Here is a 20,595-nt window from a genome sequence, read left to right as displayed (position 1 = left end):
GGTCTTTTTGGTGACCGCTGATTAAATTAATACAGTACATCTCTAGCAACTAACTGGGAAATCATTTCTGGCTGAGCATTGACCAGGGAAGAAAAAGAGCGACAGTACTGCTATACTTAGTGTCACACTGCCCCCATGTGGTCACTTGCGTTAATATCTAAAGCTCAAGCTGTTCAGAGTCTGCAATGCACTGATAATTCTGACAGCATTGATTAAGTAGGTTCACATTTGTGATGAACCATCAATCAATTACTATTAGGTGCATAAAATGAATAAATATTATATTTACTGACATCCAATTATGCGTTTAACAAAGATGTTTAATTTTTCCCACTGACACTTATTGATATAAACCCCTTTTTTTTCTCAATGCTTCAAAAGGTACTGATAATGATCAAAATCCAACATGTTGTGTTGTTGAGAAAATCTGAGTCAAAATTGAGGAGTGAAAGCTTTTCACCTTTCTGTTTGAGGGACGTGTGTTTCCTGCGAGATTCTGGTGGTTGTTTACTTCCACATAGGTGGACATGCGGCAGCCGGGGGTGTTGAGACCCTGGGGACGAAAACACACGCAGGATCCATCATCACGTTGAACATGATGGATGCTTTCATTAGAGTGGGTGGCTCGTGGTCTATTACAATACCTAATGTACTGAGGGAATGAATTGCAAATTACCAGGGGTTGTGTGTATTAGGGAGTGTGGTGAGATACACAGATGAGTGTGCATGTTACAGCAGCCTGTTATTATCAAGTGGTTAGTTCAACTTAACGCAATAGTTTATTATAAAAAAAAACGTCAGGTTTTAGGTTGTAACATGAAAAGTTTGTTGAAAAAATGTGAATCCACAGGATCAAGGAACTTAAGCAAATGCCTTGTGGTACTTCGGGTCAACCGTTCTAGATGCAGTTCAGATGGTGAAACCGTGATTCTCCAGCTGATCAATAAGAAATGATGCTACCTCCAGTTGGTCGGGAATGTAAATACTTACCTGTGATGAATACTGGACTGAACTGTGCTGTGCATGTGAATAAATGGGTATCTGAACTCAAATACGAGTGGCACAGTGGACACCGGATTATTGTTTGCCCAGAACACACGTCCAAAACAAGTTACACCCCTCCACACCAACAGATAAATTAAGAGTATTGTTTTGAGTGAAAGACTCATAACATATCACATAACATCCACACACTCTTCATATGTGTGTCACACTCAAAAGGGTTTGTGTGGAAGAGAGCCACAACAATACTACTGTTATAATCATAATTGGCCCTATTCCTTAATTAATCCATTATCTCCAGCCGTCCTCCCAGACAGGTTTGTATTAAGACGTGAAACATGTTACATTTTTACAGTAAGCTATGACATTAAACCACAAAATGTATCACTGACACATTTTTCTTTTTGCTGCAGTGGCAGTGAAATGTTACTGCACCGTGTAATTTGTTAAATATGTAAAACCATTTAAGAGCCTGGCGATGGAACTGGATTTCAGAGAACATTATGGCAAAAGGTTCCATTTTAAACCCTAAAATCAATGTTATTGGCCTCTAAGAGTACACGAACAATACAAAATAGTCTCTCAGCATCTAGAAAAGCCTCCACAAGTGAGGAAAATTCAAGTCTCCTGACCTTCAGAGAGATTTGTTTTGATGAAATGGGATTGATGATGATAATGGGGGTGGAGTGGCTCAGTGGTTAAGACCAGTACACTGGGTACAAAAGACTTCATGGTCACAAGTTCAACTCCCCACCTGGCTGATTGTACTCAATTCCCTTGTAAGTCGCTTTAGATAAACAAATCCGCTAAATGACATGTAATGTAATGAAACCGGGTGTACCTTGGCAGTGAAGATGTTTTTAACCTCTGCATCTTCAGCAGAGGTGTGAGGGCCAGGGATGTCAGGATTGCTGCTGCTGCGGATTCTGGATTGGAGAAGCATAGACCCAACTGTGGCTGCTGTGGCCCGACCCATGGTGCTGTAACGAATCTCTGTCGAAGTTGTCACACCCACTGAACCTAACCACAGATATATTGACACACACACAAGTCTTCAGCTCTTAAAATAATCAAAACAGATAGGAAACAGACAGGAAATTTGCCACACGGAGGAAAAAGTAGGCAAATTCATGCTAAGAAATCAATGTGTCACTACCTGCATTAGGCACATCTTGAGGGGGGTCAGGCAGACGAAACACCCAGTAAAGGTAAGTCGCCAAGAGGCTGTTCCTCCCCTGCTGGTCCCTGATCAACTCCTGGCTGTTATGAAGACTGTTGACAATGGACACCACTGATTCGAAGGCTATCTGTGCCAGATTGGCTGTAGAAGACAGTGGTAAACATGAGTTTAATAGTTAATGATCATGAAAAATGCCTGTTAACTTTTAAGAATTTCAGGTACAGTACATAGTGGACATAGTATTCTGGTTCACCGAAGGAAGTAAAAATATATTGAATAGCCACCAGGAGGCGACTCTGCTGGTCGCAAGGTCAGTTTCAATGGAAGTCTATAGGACACTTTGCCTCCTTACTTGATGTTTACCATCTGTAAACATTTTCCTGAGGAGTTAATGTCTCAGCCTTCTAGTTTCAGATCTTCTTCAATAAAACATGTCAATAGAAGCCAGGTTGCTAATTCCAGTTGCAAGCAGTCACATTACTATTACTAATATAATTCTGGAGGCTTCAAAACATGAGTTCATATTGTTAGTGGTGGTTGCCAGTATGAATGACTTTTGCACTGCAGGAATTCTAAGACAATTTGCACAAATATGGTGTAAACCAATTAATGGAAAAATACTTATACTTAATTATCCAAATATAAATGGATACATTACTGGATAAATTGGTCAATAACTGGAAAAAAAGGTAATATGGTCTTGTGGTATTTTAACAAAAAGGATATAATTTTGTCAATATCATTCAGCTATAGACACTGGTCTCTGAATTGTAAAATGAAGACTTTAAACTACAGTTGTTCATCTCTTCAAAATTCCCCATTCTCAGACCACATGTCTGTCACAGTTGTGCATGACTAGCCGAACTAACACGATGAACATTTCCAAAAATATATACACATAAAAAGATACGAGTTAGGGGAAACCAGTTAACTCTTTCACTGATATTTCTGATATTTCACTGATATCAACACCCAATCATTTAATTGGATGCACTCTCTCACCGGTCTGGCCAGCAATGACCATGGGCTGCATGATGAGGGTGAAGAGTTTATCCAACACCAGGTGAAGGAAGAGCACCAGAGGCTCTAAACTAGATGAGGACAGGGAGACAATGCTGAGCTTCAGCTCATGCTCCAGCTTGTTCTCTGGAATTTTCTCTTCTCGAACGCGCAGAGGGAATGTAGCTCCGCCCTCCAAGGCATGGCAAAGCGTGAAGAAGCGCTCCAGGTGGTTGTCCTGGTACAGAAATTGCAAGAGTGGTAACAATGTGGGCGATAAGAGGGACGATGACAGAAGCAGAGGTCATGTAGGTGTACATTAATGTTTGGTGCAGTCATCCTATCACTGTGTTTGTGTTTGTGTTTGTGCATTCAACCATAACTCACCTGTGTGTGTACAGATGACACAGCCTGGATCTCCAGGTTGAAAAGTCCTTTATGACCCTCCATCCACTTAACTGAAGCAGCCTGAGGAGGAAGTTTCTACACAGGGAATATAACCGTGTGTCAGTCTGCATGTTTCTCCTTCTCATGACCTTTTAAAATACCTAAATACAGAGAACAAAATGCTCCTTTACGTGGCAGGGCTGGCCAATATTACAATAATGATAATGAGTTTATTCATTGCACAATGAGTTTATTCATTGTTTATCCAGTGTTTTCTTGATATAAAAAACATTTTAAATCACTGAAGACGTTCACTTAAGAGAAAAGCCCTACATGTATGAAATGGAGGATTCGATTTTAGTGGTGATCCAGGTCTCTGCTCTCTCTGTGCAATGATGGACGTACATACCTCAGGTGTGTGCAGTGAATAGTTGACAGGTAGTCGATCCAAGACAATGGGCAGACAGAATTGACCGGTCTGCAGCCGGTCATTATGCAGTATGGGCAGCCACTGGATCAGAGGCAAACAGCAGCCAAACAGTATGTCAGCTACAGGCGTTTTAACATCAGACAGTATACCAGAGGTTCTCAATTATTTTCTGTCATGCCCCCTCTAGAGGACAGATTTCTTTTCACTTCCCTCCTTGTATTGAAAAACTTTTGAGAACCTGATAATATTCATTTATTTATCGAGATGAGTTGTCCCGCCCTGCCTCTCACGCCCCCCCCGACACCTCACCGCACACCCCAGGGGGGTCTGCCCCACTATTTGAGAAGTACTGCAGTATACTACACCTGGCAACCTGATCTAAATCATTGTTTTGCATCACATTTTCATCTTTCTTAATTTTGTTTGTCTTGTATTACTATTTAATGTCATAAATCATTTGTTAACTGACATGCTGTACATTACTAATACCATTTTCCTCTATTCATATACATATAGCTACTCACGGAGTATCCGATGAGGGTCTCACAGCTGCTGCTTTGGTTCTGCTTCTGTTGGCAGCTGATGTGGTAGAAAGTGAAAAGCAAGTGATGTTTCGCCGTCAGGAACGCTGGGAGAGCCAGCTTCACCTCCTCATAAAAGTCTGGAGACCTGAGAGATGGAGGGAGGAGGGATGAGGAGTTACTCAGACTGTCTATATAACAAAATGAGACTGTCACAAATAATATAATCAGTAAAGTGTACTTGCTTGTTATGGTAGGTAACGGGAGTGTAGACTTGGTGCAAAAATTCAGGGCCACCTGATTTCCCAAAAATTACCTGAGAATAAAGAGAATAAACACAAATTACCAGTGTAATAATCAAGATTTGAATTTGATATATGGCACAATACAACATCAGTAATGCTTTGATTAGTGTAACGCAGGCTTCTTGCATTCAGATCCGGCTCAGATTAACGCTGACCAATGTACAGTAACGTCATAACATCGGTGTATGTATTTCCAGACGTTCTAATTGTTCATGATGTACACAGTTATCATAAACAGCAGCACTCACGGGCAGGGAAGAGCTGGGGTCTTCTCCGCTCATAAACTGTATTTTGATCGTGATGTTTCTCGCTGATGTCAGTCTGTTGACAAAGTTGAGCCTCTGAGGGTAAATGAAGAGGAGGTTCCTACAGAGACACGTGGGGATAATGACACAGAGAGACTTAATGTTAAATTATTACATTTCAAAAAGCAGTTATAATGTACATCACTAGGTGGCACTGTTTTCTTAGAAAACACCTTGGTCATGTAATGGTAAGGTGACAGTACATGTCACAGAAAAATCAAAACAACCAGTAATTTAGAGTTGCCTTTCGTGGTTTAAATACAACACTGTAATCTGGTCTTGAAATCTTGAATATGAGGACCTACCACACAATCTACTGTACAAATGCTGAGAGAACAATAGCATGTAATTACCCTACAGAGGATTTGTTCACACATGAAGTTACTAATGTTCTGTAACAAGAGGAACCATTTTAGAACTGAACTTTGAGTAGAAGTGAACCCCCACTGACACAGGCTGCCTTGTTACCGTTGAACTACACTGCAGTTTTGCAGGTTTCATGGACAGAAATGCCTAAAAATACCCAAAAAGGATTAAATGCTCAAAGTGATGTCAGCTCTTGAGCGACAAGCATAGCATGACTGCTCTCGTTGCTTCTGGCTTTCCAGAGCTATAAAAACTGCAAGAGCTAACAAACCTGTTCAAACTGCAGGCTGTGACTCATTTGTTTTTTAAAAACCATCTTTTTTTAATTCATCCTGTGGGGGATGAAGGCATAAGCGGTTTCCACTGACTATCTTTTTTTAAAAACATGTTTGTTGGATCAGGTTGTTTTGTTGTATGAACAGAAACAAGTATGTGGTCACTCAGTGACATAGCATGGCCGCTGACTCACCTGTAAACGGTGTGAGGGACATAAACCTCATTGGATGGGAACTCCAGCACCTCTTTCACAGGACGAATGTTTTTCTCTGCCACTGGTATGAGAGGGATGAGCTCAGTGGACAAACATCCCAGCGGCGTATCGATGACCGGAGACATGTCCAGTTTTATGGAACCTAAAAGACACGAGATAAACTCACACTTCTGCTTTTGCAACAAATGAACAACAACAACCTACTTTATTTTTGTGGCTAATCAGTAAATTAAGTTAAGTGAAGTTATTTTTATTTGTATACATTTTTGGTAACACTTTATATTAAGGAACACATATTCACCATTAACTAGGTGCTTACTAACATGCATATAAGTAGTATACCAGCCCTATTAGTAATTATTGAGCACGAATTAACACCTTAATCTGGAAAAATCTTAATTCACGTCGTCATAGAGGTAGAATAAGGTTATGCGTGCTTAGTAATTACTAATAAAGGGCTAGTATGCTACTTATGCATGTTAGTAAGCACCCAGTTAATGGTGAATATGTGTTCCTTAATATAAAGTGTTACCACATTTTTTATACTGATACATTTTTCTGGAGAAGTTATGTAACATTGTTTGTGAAAAAAAAACATTTGCAATGTACAAAAAAACAATTAAGGAGTCTTTGTATTGTGTGCTAACATGAAATTTGTTTTAAAGCAATTTCCTTAACCCACAATGTGTTATTGTTTACACTGCACACCGATACATTGAAGTCTCTGTCCAGTCAGGCTAAGCGAAGTGGCTGCTGGCTGTAGCTTCATAATTCCATGTACATACATGAACACTACAAAATAAAATAAAATTATGTAATGATTGATGACCTGGTATTGTCTTAATTCTTCTCTGTGGAGTAGAGTTTTTCTTGATATCAGCCAGAAACTTGAGTAAGTCCTCATCACTCAAACGATCTCCTTCCTGAGACATACAAATGTACGCACACACACACAAACAGTCAATTTAAAAGCCAGTTAATGAGTGAATTGTGCACAATACAGCATTAGGATACGAGTTCAGTTTCAGCCTTTGCTTGTAAGAAAGTAAATGAAATATACTTCGCAGATGAGTCAATGAATGACACTTGATTTTATCTAATGTCATAGAGATAGTACTAGGAACTGGAGTCCTTAACATAGCAGATGCAACCAAATAATGAGACAAGGCCGGGCTGTCAACACTGTCAATATCTCTGTCTTAAGGAGGTACACATTTTTTACATGTCAGCCAGATTGCCTGCGTGTCCAACCTGTTTGAAGATGGTGCTGATAGTGATTGTCGCAGGTTTGAAGGAGGAAATGTTACAAAATTGATCATCGATGGTGCTGAAACGCTCAGAGTTCCTCCTGGGTAGCTGTGTCTTCCGGTCAATGCTGCTGGATTTAGCTGAAGAAAAAAAAAATAAAAAAAAATGGAAAAGGTGATAGGTCACATGATACACACAATCAAAGGAAAGACCTATAAAAATGCAAAGTCATCACAAAGGGTTCCTGTCAAGCATAGGCACTCATAAGGTCAACACACAAGCACACACCTCTTAAACTATCGGAGTCTGTGACATCACGGTCTATCGCAGCAGTTGAGATGACCTCCATGACATTAACAGTCGCCCAAGCAAAAGGCATGCGATAGCGACCAAGCCTGTGGCAGAAAGCCTCCGCCTGGCCTCGCAGCTTCTCCAGCTTGTCCTTGTTCTAGAAATAAAATATACAATGAATGAATTACCTTTAGAACATTTATAGTGATTTGTGTGACACAAGCAGAAATGATCGCATTACCTTTGAAGAGTCAGATTCTCTCAGTGTCATGTAAGGGTCAGCACAGTCACTGATCTCTCCCTGCTGGAGAACCTTCTCAATCTGGAACACACGCAGGAAGTACATGAGCCAAATCAACAGCTCAGCATTAATGACACAAAAGGAAATCTATAGGGCAAAGGCAAAGGCACAGTATGCGGAGCAAGAGGTGTAACACTGAATTACAGGGTATATAAAAGTGCTACACACTGTTCTTGGTCTTTTTTTAATAGCTGCTATGGATGTCATTGTTACCTTGATGACCAGGTAGATATCTGGGGAAGGGTAGGTGACAGAGAAGATGGCAGATCTGGCCAGAGTGGACTGATCCACTTGCGGCGTGTGAGTTTTCAAGAAATTTTTAAACTGTTCTGAATTCAGATCACAGTAGAAGTTCTCCGATATCTGTAAGAAGATAGACAGTGACAACATTTCTGAACAGTTATGGCAAAAAATGATTATTAAAACAATTTTTTTTTTTTATCAACATTGAAATCAAGATTATGCAATGATTTTTATGACAAATGTTTTTTCATAGCAGTATATTCAGTGCTGGTGCAGGAACAGCAGCAGTTGATATTGGCTCATGCAGACATGTAATCAGGCGGTTGTTTAGGGAGCACTTGATTTGCTTTGCATTCTATTGGCAGAAGGACACTTTCCACAGGGAAGCCAAAAATCCTTGCTCACGATTAAAATATGATTGCGCTGCCTGACTGCAGATCGGGGTTCATTTTTAGCAGTAGACACCACTTCTAAAACTTTCATGTAGCTGGTGTGGTTTCCGCCTCCTTGCCTGCAACATTTGTGACATAACATGCCCTGTGTGCAGCGTGGAATGCCACCAGGCAACATGCGCTCCAAATACCGCCACACTGAGAAACACAGAGAGAGTCGCGTGGTGTTGATAGGCTTTATCAGTATTGTGTGGACTGATCTGGTAATGTGTAAATAAATAAATAAAAAGTTACACACGACAGCCTTATTGCTGAAAACTAAAGGAATTGGTATAGAAAAGACACATAGTTTCATATAAACCAAATACTGATCCTGAAATATCATCTGTTCAGTCCACTCTACTGTTTCTCCACTCAGATCCCCAATGACCTGAGGCTAGGAACACAGCCATATGTCTTGGTCTGGTCTGGCCATATGTGTCATGTGATACTATTCACTGGAAAGCCATTAACTGCTCTTTTTCATTCTGCTCATCCCGTAGGACGTCCATTACACTGACCACACCAAGGCAGACTGCTCGTTCGCCAAAAACAAGCCAGTATCTTAAAGGGATACTGTGATCAAATGACACACTCTGGAGATGTAATCTTGGAAGATCGCAGTTGGTTTTGGTAAAATCTAACTTATCTTGTTAATATTGCTCAAAAAGCTTGAAAAAATAAACCCCTGCACACGTTTCTTTTGATTGAAATGACCCAGTTCACTTTAACATGAGGTACAGATTAGAACATTTGTTTCAGATGGTCTCAGTGGACGAGTCTACCTCTCACTGACAAATAACTTTATAGAAATACTTGCTAAAATAAAAATCAAAGACAGCTGACTTATATGGAAAACTACAAATTTGCATTAAACAGAAACACATGTCAAGTCTGCATGTGTGTTTGTGTGTGTTCAAAATTCAAAAACGTGATATAAGATAACATTGTTTTCAGATGCACATTGTTTCAAAACTTGGCTTCTTTTCTTTTCTTTTCTTTTTACTAGGAAATACCTAAGTATTAGCACCCATGTTGCATGATTTGGCATCTTCTCTGACTCATTTTAAGCAATATCTATGGACCTATTGTGTAATAGCCCTTATTCATTTAGTGATAATAATAAGATTAAATAAACAGCAGGAGACAAACACTTGCAGAGTAGCCACCAGATACTGTATGTCTTAATGCTGTCGTCTTGTTCTGATCACTTTTTGTTACCTGTCATTAGTATAAACGTATAATTTTTGTTTTGTTTGAGTGGTTTTTTTTATATATCCATGAACCTGATACCATAAGCTGACCACTTGCTGGGTCAGATTCTGTGTCTGCACCTCGGCTGAGGGACCAGAGGGACATGATTAATATCCCTAGTTTTATTTGGAATTAACTGAACATCTGCTGAAGATTTCACAGATGTGTGACAACAAAACTGACACGAATGAAAACCAAACACAGGCATAGCAACATAATTCCCCATGGGACACGGGAGACAGGAGAGAGCATGTGATGCAGGAAACAGAATATCTGCACAGAGGAAGTAGAAATGAGATAATAAGAAACATGACACTCTTCAGGAGGAACAACAGACAAATGGTGATTTGGAGCAAAAGGGCAATAAAAAGGATGACAGATTTAACACAATTAAATCACAGACAAAACAAGCTCAACATTCTCTTCTTCACTCACACAGGGACACATTTTTAAACTCTTTTACAATCTGGAAGTGTCTCTCCTACTCAGCATGAAGTTGAATTAAGTTGGATAGAAAAGAATAGAATAGAATAATAGAATAAACCTTTAACAAGATGGCTTGTGACAATGTGAGTTTCTGTATATCCTTCAAATGTCAGTGAATGACATACAGAACCAGTCAGAAGTCTGGACACACCTTCTCATTCAGAGGTAACTCTCGGTCTTCCTATCATGGGGCGATACTCATGAGTAGTGTTTGATGTTCTTTGTGAATGAATTTGAGGATACGTTCAAATTTCTTGAAATGTTCCAGATTGACTGACCTTCATGCCTTAAAGTAATGGTGCCCTGTCGTTTCTCTTTGCTTAGTTGAGTCGTTCTTGCCATTTTAAAGATTATACAGACAGTAGTCAAATAGGGCTATTCACTTTGCAGACCTGCACAACACAACTGATGGTATCGAACATAATGGGAACCTCCGCAAACTCCTTCAAGACAGTTGGAAAACCATTCCAGGTGACTAGCTTGTGAAGCTGAATGAGAAAATGCCAGGAATGTGCAAGGCTGCCATCAAAGCACAATGTGGCTACTTTGAAGAATCTAAAATATAAAACACATTCTGGTTTCTTTAACACTTGTTTTGTTTACTACATACTTCCATATGTGCTCCTTCATAGTTTGGATGTCTTCAGTATTATTCTACAATGTAGGAAATAAAACAAATAAAGAAAAAACATTGTATGGGAAGGTGTGTCAAAACCTTTGACTTGATACTGTATATTGCCTTATTCGCATCCCAAGATCAGCCTTTACTATTAATAGATAATTTCCAAAATAAGGGGCTGTTAAATTGCTTTATTGAACTTGACTGTCTGTGTTAGAGCATCAAGCTAGACAACAGCTGGGCAGCACTGAGACGAGGGAAAGGCCGGAGGCTTAATAAACCCCATCTCATCTGAGAGATCCATGAGCACTTAAGTACAAACTAAGTCCTTCCATCCCCTTCACCCAAAAAATCCAGCTGTGCAAATCCACAGAAAACATGCAAACAGCCATCACGGCTCAGAATGGTTGACTGGGAAAATGTAGCGCAGTATTAGTGGTGATAGAACCAAAACACGACCACCCCAGGAGTATAAATATGTGAGGATGAGGAGACATAAAAACCTTGTGTTCCCCCTTACTACCACTTAGACCGCCATTCATCAACATGATGGTCACATTAGGTGAAGGAAGAAAACATGCCATAAATGCAATTTTTATACACAACAGATGTTTGATTGCAACTTTTTTGACATGAGACTGCTTATTAAATAAAGTTAAGCTCTATTAGGTTGCTTTCAGTTAGTGTTCATTTACTTGTGACCAAAATTTTTAGCCATATTTTACAACTGTCACCACATATTTGTTTTCTTAGCTTCAGAGCCGCATATGGACACTGATCTAAAATGACTTGTATGACTCAAAAGTGCTATGGAACAACTTTCCTCTCACTGACGGCGTCTTGCACGAAAACACAATTAATTACCATTTCAAAAATTACTTGTGCTTTTAAAAATGTGTGCTGTTCCCTATTAATCCAGACAGATTTTCTAAATTGATAGAGAACAGCTACAAAAATGTTATATAGGAGGTTTAGATTTTAAAACAACAGCATTGTGTGTTATGATATTACAAAAAAAGTGTGGTTTTAAAATGGTTCTGATGCACATGAGCCATTGATTGTGTATTATGCACTATGACTCTGTTGTTGAAAACCTAACATGGAACATACAAGAGCAGTGATCACAAGTACAAGTAGACCCAACATCATCTGAGAGACATTTTGACAGATTCCATAACAAAACACAAAGAAAGGTTTCCAAACTATCATATTTCTTAAATTAGAGAAAACCCTGAGGCAAGATTAGAATTTCCTCACCTTTTTCTTCTCTTTCAGGTCGTACAAGGCCATTGTGGCAAATACAGGCTCAATGTCAATCTCAAACCTGTGAATCCAAAGAGGAGAAATGTTATTTAGCTATTCAATTGTAGTGAGTGAGGCAAAGATACAAGGTATAGTGAAGATCAGTATTTCCAGTAAGTACTTCCAGCTGTTGTCCTCAAATTCTATCCTATTTCTGCCTCTTCTATTCTATTACTGTGAAATATTGTTATGATGAGAAGTGACAACATGGATTAGAGTAAGTGATGACATGTTTGAAATGAGGGTCAAAGGAGCTGAAATGAAGCTGCCAAACCATTGCAAGCCGAAAAATGCATTCAACTCAAACATTGGCAGTTTTTGTATGTGTGTGTGTGTGTGTGTGTGTGTGTGCAGTGTACACCAATCCCTCAGGGACAGGGAGGAACAGTGATTTTCTGCAGAACAATTTCTGCACAGCACTCCTCCACCCTCCCACAGTGCTCTATCCATCTCATCTACTTGCATGTCATTTTGAGACAGCCACTCAGACTCTTAATTCATGATCAAATGTGACACACAAGAATTCCAAGTCATTTTCAAGAACGAAGGGGATAATTTATTTACATTTAAACACCACCAACAGCTGGTTTTTTGTCAAATTTCTGAGTGAAACAGAAGACAGCTGTTCAAATGTTAGCGCTGTTCTCCCTCCTACATTATAACAAATATGTATGACATACTTGATGGCCTGGCATCGGACCAGGATGCGGTCTCCAGTGTGTTCTTTTGGGCAGTCAGGAATGGGCCGGATCTCCACTGCATCTTCCTGGAACACAAATTCATAAAAAAAGTCAATATAAAAAGGGAAAGAAAGGAGGTTTTTCCATTTTTAAGTTGTAAGTCAACATCAGAATGGGCAAATTTACTTAATTTATGACAATATTTGAAATATTTCTTTCTTTTTTTATTTTATTTGTTTACCTATTATTTAACCAGGAAGTCTCTTGAGACTGAAATCCCTTTTATGGGAAACCTGATCAAGACAGCACCTAGAGAAAGGGTCCAACTATTTATTACACTTTCAGATTAACCTTTAGATTAAGCCCTTAGTAATTTTCATATATGATATACCAGAAAAATGTGTATTATAATTCCCCAGAGATCAATGTGATATCTACGGATTACTTTTTTCCACTATAGTCTAAATTCCCAAAGAGATACTCAGAATGCAGTTTGCAGGTCTTCTTTAAAACCCTCACCCCTATGTACCTTGACTCCATGTCTCACCTCATCAGCTGGTGGGTACAGTGCAAACAGCTCAGGGTGTCTGTTTCCCTGCCGTGCCTCCTGGTTAAAACGGTCCAGCTCCTCATGGCTGCTGAAGGCCAGCAGACCCTCCACTCGCTGGTCCGGAGTTAAACACCGAAGGTTAAAGTCAGAGGAGGTCAGCGTCCGGCCAGAGTCATCACTCAGCCCAGCTAGAGTTGGCGACTTGACCTGGGGCAAAGACAGAAAGAAGGGTGGTGGGTGATGTCCAGGGGTTGGGGGCAGGACAGAAGGAAAAGGGTGAGTAATGAAAAGACGTGAGGGGGAGAGATTGAGCAATAGGAAAAAAAAAATGGGTCAAGAAGGTGTAATTTAGAGAGAAAACAATTGGAAATGGGCCCAAGTGAAAAAAATAATACATTGCTGGATATCTTTAAAAGGTGCAGTGTGCAAGGTAAGGAGATTTTTGTTGTTGTTGATGTTATTACTGTGCTTTTGTTTGGTGGTGTGCTTTGATTGAGAAAGAGTTTGTGTGTGTGTGTGTGTGTGTGTGCACTAGCAGCACAGGGGCGGGTGAGGCAAGAAGCAATGTTCCCACCCAACAGCTGAATGACCGGGTTTTTGGAGCAGTAGAATTCACAGGGGCCCTTCGTAGTGTTTTCAATCACACTACAACCTGTTTGCAGAGTGGGGATCTCACCGGGCTACACTGTTGAATGTTGAGTAGTTGGTCAGTATTTTAAATATTGTGTTTTACTGGGTTTCACTGAGAATATTTACTTATTTATTTTCTTTTTTGACATAGTTCTTAGACTGATCCCTATTGTGCTTGATTAATGTCGTACTTTTGGTACTCTGTTTTTAACTGTAGCCGGTGGACTGCCGTTTAACTGCCGTTCAGGAATGAATAATGTTTTCTGAATCTGAACCTGAGAACTAAACACTGCTATACTGAGAAATACAGAGAGTCATGTGTGAACTCTGCCTCAACAAGCACCAGCTGGTCCTCCAAGTATCACCTCGACACTCAACACTGCATTTAATGAATACTCGCCAACATACACTTTATTCAAAATGCAGCCTCCATGGACATGCTGTCAGCAGAGACAACAAACGGGCATTTAGACAGACGTTTTGGCCTGAGATAATGACAGTCTTTCTTGTTGTTCCCGATCAAAGCTCATTCATTGTTGACTAGTATGTAGCATATGTTCAGAATAGCCTTTGTGTAATGACGCATGGTTGGTATTAGTATGTGTTGAACATGTATAGTCAGACAATAGTGTGCATTTTTCATTTGATCTTCCAACGCCCTGTACTACATGTGGGGTGGTAGTACTCACTTGTTGCCTGTTATATCGACACGTTGTGCATTAACTTATCAAATTCTGTAATTGGAGCTCTCCCAGCAGGCTTGGATTATAGCAGTAAAAAGGACCGAGCTGAACCCCTGAACCAGAGGAACAGTGACCAACGATAAGCTGCACGCAAGAAACTGCATATTTTTTGACATCCAGTGACATCCTTCCCAGCTAAGGTTACAGACTGTTGGACAAAAAGGAGCAGCGGGCCATGGCATCAACTTGCAGAGTTAATCCTAATTTACTGATGTGAGGCGTAGATGCCATGACCACCAAGTGATACAAGAATATATGAATAAAAAAATCTGATTTTAACATAAACACCCTGGATTTAAAAATCTGTCTTTAGGAATCTGATGAGAAAAGCATGTAATAACCAATGTTTTTCCTTTTTTTTTTGGACCCTATTAAAAGTCTTTCATGAACAAAGGTTGTTTAACATTAGAGCTAAAAAGAAATGTGATGAATTGATTGAATACTATATTAGTATATAGTTTGACTTTCTTGTTTTAAGCAAACCAATCGTTGCTTTCATTTGTTTCAGCTTTCTCTTTATATTATTGTAGTATTGTAATGTAATTATATTATTACATGAACTCCTGCTCATAAACTACCTTTGTAGATACAGTGATATAGAGAAATGGAAGCTATTAATCCTCCTTGAGACTAAAAATAACAGAATAAAACATCATTTGTTCATCAGTAAGAGGATCCAGTGTGTCACAGGGACCATGAGGAATCACTCAGACTTAGCTTTGGGGTAAGTCATAACCTCAGTGCTCCCATGCTACATACTGTTTGGGTCAGTCCCGCTACCCACCCCTCTGTCCCTGTCTCTTTCACTCCCATCACCCATCAGTCTCAAACCCAGTTCTAACACCACAGGCAAGGACAGACCAAGCTTCCACTCTGGCGACGCTTCACCCTGTTGAGGCTCCACAGTACCATCACACCATGATCCCAGGGCTGTTTCTAAAGCAGCCTGGACCATAAAAGCAACCTATTAAGCGCAGAGGAACAATAGTGCTGTTCTTCCCTGCTCTGTCCCTTTGCTTTCTGGCATGTAGATTATGCAGAAGCCCATGGCGGTAATGAGGGCCCTTTGGTTTGAGTGATTAACCAGAATTGGCAAGGATGCAACAACAGGAGGAGGGGCTGGCTGGTGAGGAGAGCTGGTTGGGTAAGTAGCTTGAGGCTGAGAGTGGCAGTGACTGAGAGTTGGATTGGCTGCGACTGCCTCACGCAAGAATCTCAAGATTTGGCCACTTAGAAAAGGGAAGTGGAGAGAGAGGATGGGAACCTGGCTCAAAATCACATCAATGGACAACCAAGGCATGAATTTGTAATGAAACTAAGAGGTCATGTCCTGATGCAGATGTGAGCTTCTGATTTAACAAAAAAACATTTGAACAAAACACTCCTTTCAAGTTAAGTGAGAACACAACACTTTTTGCAATTTTGCAATTGGGGGCATTTATTATAATCAAGTCTAGTACCACAGTGGCAAGTGTGTGATGACTAACAAAACACTGTTGTGTTCACTATTAAAGCTTCCTCCCCCCACCCCATTCTCACACCCCTCCCTCACATCTCACATTCAGACATGCTGGCATTGATCAGTACGGACTACAATACAGCTCTCACTAATATCTCCACCTCACAAAAGACACTTTAAGTACATTCCTTTGAGTATGATTCTAAAGCTCATACAGCTTTTTTTCCCCTCTTCCCCAAAAAAGTGTCAAAGCAGCAGTTTGACATTTTTTGGGAAACAGCTACATATTTACTTTCTTGCCAAGTGTGAGAAAAGAAGAGTGATACCAAACTGTATGTCTGTTCAATAATTAAGGAGCCAGGACAGGAAGGCACTTAGCTTAGCTTCGCATAAAGACAAGCCCGCAAATCAGCAAAGCTGCATGGCAGCAACTCTCGCTCTCATAGATCCACCTACAAGTGTCACTAACGCTCCATAACTACCATTTAAAACATTCAACGTTAACTTTCTTCAACTTTTGTTTCTTCACACTGTTACTTCACACTAAATCAAAGTGTGTTACTGCTTTAAAACTGGTTATAGAGTGAAGCATAAGCTGAAAAAGATTCAAGGGCAAACACTTCTCCTTTATTGAGTGAGTGTTGGCACAGACTTTGTGAAACTTCAATAAGAATAAGTAATATTTTCTTACACTAAAGATTCATTGGTTAATTTATTAAAGCTTTGTAGAAATTGCAAACTTCTTAGTTTGAAAGTGAAAATTCAGTGAATGAATGTGTGAGTCAATTGCATTGATTTCTCCTTACTGGTTTCAGTTGCTTTTCTGGCTGGACATCGGACTCGAAGGTCTGTTTCCGGAGGAGTTTGTGTAATCCAGCTCGCTCTGAATATGCGCCCCAGCCATCCCCCTGGCACCTTTACACACACACACACACACACACACACACACACACACACACACAAACACACAAACACACAGACGCAGGCAGGCAGGCAGGCAGAAAAAACAACACGCATGGTTACAACAGATACACCTCTGCCCTTTTAATCAATCCTGATAACAACACAAACTGAAGTCTTGCGCAACATGCTCAGTGTGAGTCTAGTCTAGTGTGTGTGAGTGTAGGTGAGAGAGAGAGAGATAAACCAAGCACTACAATGAATCAGACAGAGGATCCCACACTAATGTTTATCAGGCTCTCTCAGTCAGGCCGTTTGTTTCCTGTTAGACAAACACATGCAACTTCTCAGACAGTTGGCAGCTGTTGCACAGTCTAAAAGCAAACAAACTGTACCTAGTCGGCTACTACAGTCTCCGATTTGTTTTGTTTTTAGTATCTATAATAAGCAGCATTCATTATTTGAACATCAATTCATTTAAGAATATTAAGTGGTGTTTCAACGTTTATATCCCGATGTACCGATGAATGAATCCAGGTATCTGAGTCAAAGCATACATTTACCTCCGAGAAACCACAAGCCATGGCTGGATGTAGCTCTTCACGCAGTCTCTGACATGGGGCTCCAACTCCACTCTACAAGGAGAAGGACAACGATGAGGAGGAGAATAAAAAGATATGCAAGGAGACATTCACAGACAACTGACAACTCAGCATTCCTTGGTTTATCTTCATTCAGTATGCACATCAAGGTGTGGGACAAGTGAATGTTTTAAATACTGTGCTCAGTAACAGACATTGTTGTAGTGATTATAGAGATTCGTACAAACTCTTTCAGTCCTCTGATTTAACAGTGTTTTGATTTTTTATGTTGCAACTACATGACTTTTGACATAATGAGAAATTGTATGAATAAATCATTTTTGTTAGTATAGGCAGCCTGTGTCTTCAGGGATAGAATGGGTTGGCTACTGTTCCCTGAGTTGGGGTTTTAGTCCCTAGCAACCTGCAACCCTCAAGTGGAGGATAAAGCGGTAGACAATGGAACTTGTGTTCCATTCATTCATATACTGCTTTATATTCAAAACCTGTTTATTGGGAGTTGTTGGGTAACCTAGTAACTCGTTCGTTTTATGCCACAGTCTACTGTCGGTCTGCAACCCACCCATCCTCAGGAACAGAGAATCTGACAGTGCGACACTCCTTCTCCACCTGCTCCACTTCCAGGTCATCCTCAGGAAAGTCTCCAAGTTCGTGCATGAGGTCCGAGTGTCCACTTCGTAGCTGTGACATCAAGAACTCCTCCAGGTCCAGGGGCTCCACTGCGTCATATGACTGGGGCTTAAGAAGGAAATGGAGGAAGAAAAAAAACACGATAAAATATCCAAAAAAAAAGAGAGAGTTACACGGCACAGCCAAAAAGCATGTGGATGCTGGTCAGTCACAGGAACAAAACTGCAAAACAACAATGAAAAACCACCACATTATGATATGACTTTACCTGGATTCATAGAATAAAGTAGGGTAAGTTTGGGTTAGGGTGACAAAGGCAAAAGCAATTGTTTCACCCCAAGTAGATGAACTGTTGTACAGTCTTTAGTCATCATATTCACATAACGCAGGAGCGAGGATGGAGTAAAATGAAAATGTGGAATAGGTGATGAATCATGATTATTTTTCCAACACCACATGCCTGTCGAGGAAAAGAAGTTATGAGCACCTGCATATACAGAAGCTGGAACAAACTGGCCTGTATCACACGTTTTTTTCCCCTCAGCTAACCTATTTTTAGGTGACTCACACTACAGAGACTGAGCGGATCAAAGAAACGGCTGCAATCACTTCTGTGTACAGTAAAAATGGGTTGAAATTCTCATATGAGACTTCTGTATTGGGATATTTCTCCAGGCTTACTGAACTGAAACAGCTAAATGTAGCAGTTACCAATTTACCTTCCAGAAGTTCTGTTAATGAGTGTTTTCTGCAATCCAGGGTTTTGAAAAGACATTTATCAGTTTCATTTATAGCAGCATATCAACTCAAAGGCTCATGTTTTGAGAGGCTCTGTACACTCTGGCCCAACATTTTACTTTTCTACAGTACTAGCTCAGTTAGTAGGCAATGCTAAAACACTTTATTTACTTACTTGGCCTGATCGTATTGTATTTAGTTCATTATTAGCAAGAGCAGTTAATGTAGCAGGTGGGTCAAAATATTGATTTTGTGATATATTGTCGGCCTTCCTTGTGCAATACGATAATCGATAGACACGTTAGGGCAAATATCAATATTTTAATTAATAAATTGAGGTGCTCTAAAATAAACAGTCCCTGCCAGTCTCACTCGCCGGGCGTCACTATGTGATGTATCCTCGAGGTGGCGTTGCTCAAATGAATGAGTGAGACTTGGGCGGCAGTTACCTGGTCGAAGAGGAGGGAGTTCACAGTAGGATAATGATGGAGAAAGCCAAGTTAAAAGATGCCCCATCCACATTCAATACATAAACTTTTTGCATTTTGTTCTCTATGTTGTGAACAAATAGAGAAATGCCGCACTTTTAACTTTTACTTAGACAGATATCGTGATTCATCGCTATATGATTGCAATATATTAATTACCATAGAATAGTTGTATCGTGATATTATTGGTATCGTGGACCATGTATAGCGTATCGTATCGTGAGGTATCCTGATTTACACCCCTAGAAGCAGTTCACTTTATAAACACATTCTGTTGTTTATGTCCCACTCAATTCAGATAAATGTCAGAATGACTGATATGCGATGAGCTGTTTTTTTTTTGTTCTTTTAAACTGCAATTATCGATACTATTGAATCTCAATACTCGCAATAAATTGGCACACAAGTACTGTGGGTGCAAACTGATGATGACAAAAGCATATAGTCCTAGTCCTAATGGAAACATAGTGTAAAGCATATACAGTAGTGAGAAAGAGAAAGAGAGAGAGACAAATTAGCCAGTGGCATACACACTCACATACAACAGAGAAGGTAATGATAACTGCAGCAACAACATGAGTCACTGCTGTGCTCAACTTTTGAAAGCAGAGCAAATTCCTTTTGCCTTCAGACAAGTTTTTACACATCAATTTCCCCTAAGGGATATTTTTCTCTGCAGAGCAGTTGTGAGCAAATTGTCCCACATGAGTTGGTATCAATGCTTTGCATGCAACAAGAAGGAGGCAGAAAGCAGCAAGAGAGACGGAACAACTGAATCATTATTATTTTAAATGACAGGCCTTTTGATGAAGCCTTTAGCGCCTCTGTTTGAGGCGGAGGAGGCGTCAAACTTGACAAGTGTCTCTACAGTGGCGACCTTCTCCATATGTGCATCTCTGTGTCTCAAAGTTCAAACAATCGGTGTAGCGTGGCTTCTTTTTCTTGATTGGTATGGAAGCTAAAAAATACAAATGAATGCAAATGTATGCATGCCTTTGATCAGTGCCTGCTGCTC

The 20,595-nt window shown here is 40.1% G+C and overlaps 1 protein-coding gene across 2 annotated transcripts in view; it reads right to left on the bottom strand.

The window, feature by feature from the left end:
* The window catches only part of dock8 (dedicator of cytokinesis 8), a 50,443-nt gene that overhangs the window by 19,176 nt on the left and 10,672 nt on the right, over positions 1-20,595 (bottom strand). For both annotated transcript variants that reach the window (XM_044025567.1, XM_044025568.1), the window contains 21 exons: positions 18,287-18,462; positions 17,686-17,757; positions 17,029-17,137; positions 13,388-13,597; positions 12,841-12,926; positions 12,116-12,182; positions 8,039-8,188; positions 7,766-7,846; positions 7,522-7,681; positions 7,237-7,373; positions 6,815-6,908; positions 5,965-6,127; positions 5,073-5,190; positions 4,765-4,835; positions 4,523-4,667; positions 3,978-4,079; positions 3,569-3,664; positions 3,185-3,419; positions 2,159-2,323; positions 1,844-2,022; positions 461-553 (listed from right to left, as the gene is read on the bottom strand). In XM_044025567.1, the coding sequence (XP_043881502.1) occupies positions 461-553; positions 1,844-2,022; positions 2,159-2,323; positions 3,185-3,419; positions 3,569-3,664; positions 3,978-4,079; positions 4,523-4,667; positions 4,765-4,835; positions 5,073-5,190; positions 5,965-6,127; positions 6,815-6,908; positions 7,237-7,373; positions 7,522-7,681; positions 7,766-7,846; positions 8,039-8,188; positions 12,116-12,182; positions 12,841-12,926; positions 13,388-13,597; positions 17,029-17,137; positions 17,686-17,757; positions 18,287-18,462 (2,709 nt within the window). The remainder of the gene's footprint in view (positions 1-460; positions 554-1,843; positions 2,023-2,158; positions 2,324-3,184; positions 3,420-3,568; positions 3,665-3,977; positions 4,080-4,522; positions 4,668-4,764; positions 4,836-5,072; positions 5,191-5,964; positions 6,128-6,814; positions 6,909-7,236; positions 7,374-7,521; positions 7,682-7,765; positions 7,847-8,038; positions 8,189-12,115; positions 12,183-12,840; positions 12,927-13,387; positions 13,598-17,028; positions 17,138-17,685; positions 17,758-18,286; positions 18,463-20,595) is intronic.

Source organism: Solea senegalensis, linkage group LG5, assembly GCF_019176455.1.
Source record: "Solea senegalensis isolate Sse05_10M linkage group LG5, IFAPA_SoseM_1, whole genome shotgun sequence".
Classification (NCBI taxonomy): Eukaryota; Metazoa; Chordata; class Actinopteri; order Pleuronectiformes; family Soleidae; genus Solea; species Solea senegalensis.
Note: the sequence above shows the minus strand (reverse complement) of the source record. Positions and strands in the feature narration are given on the sequence as shown.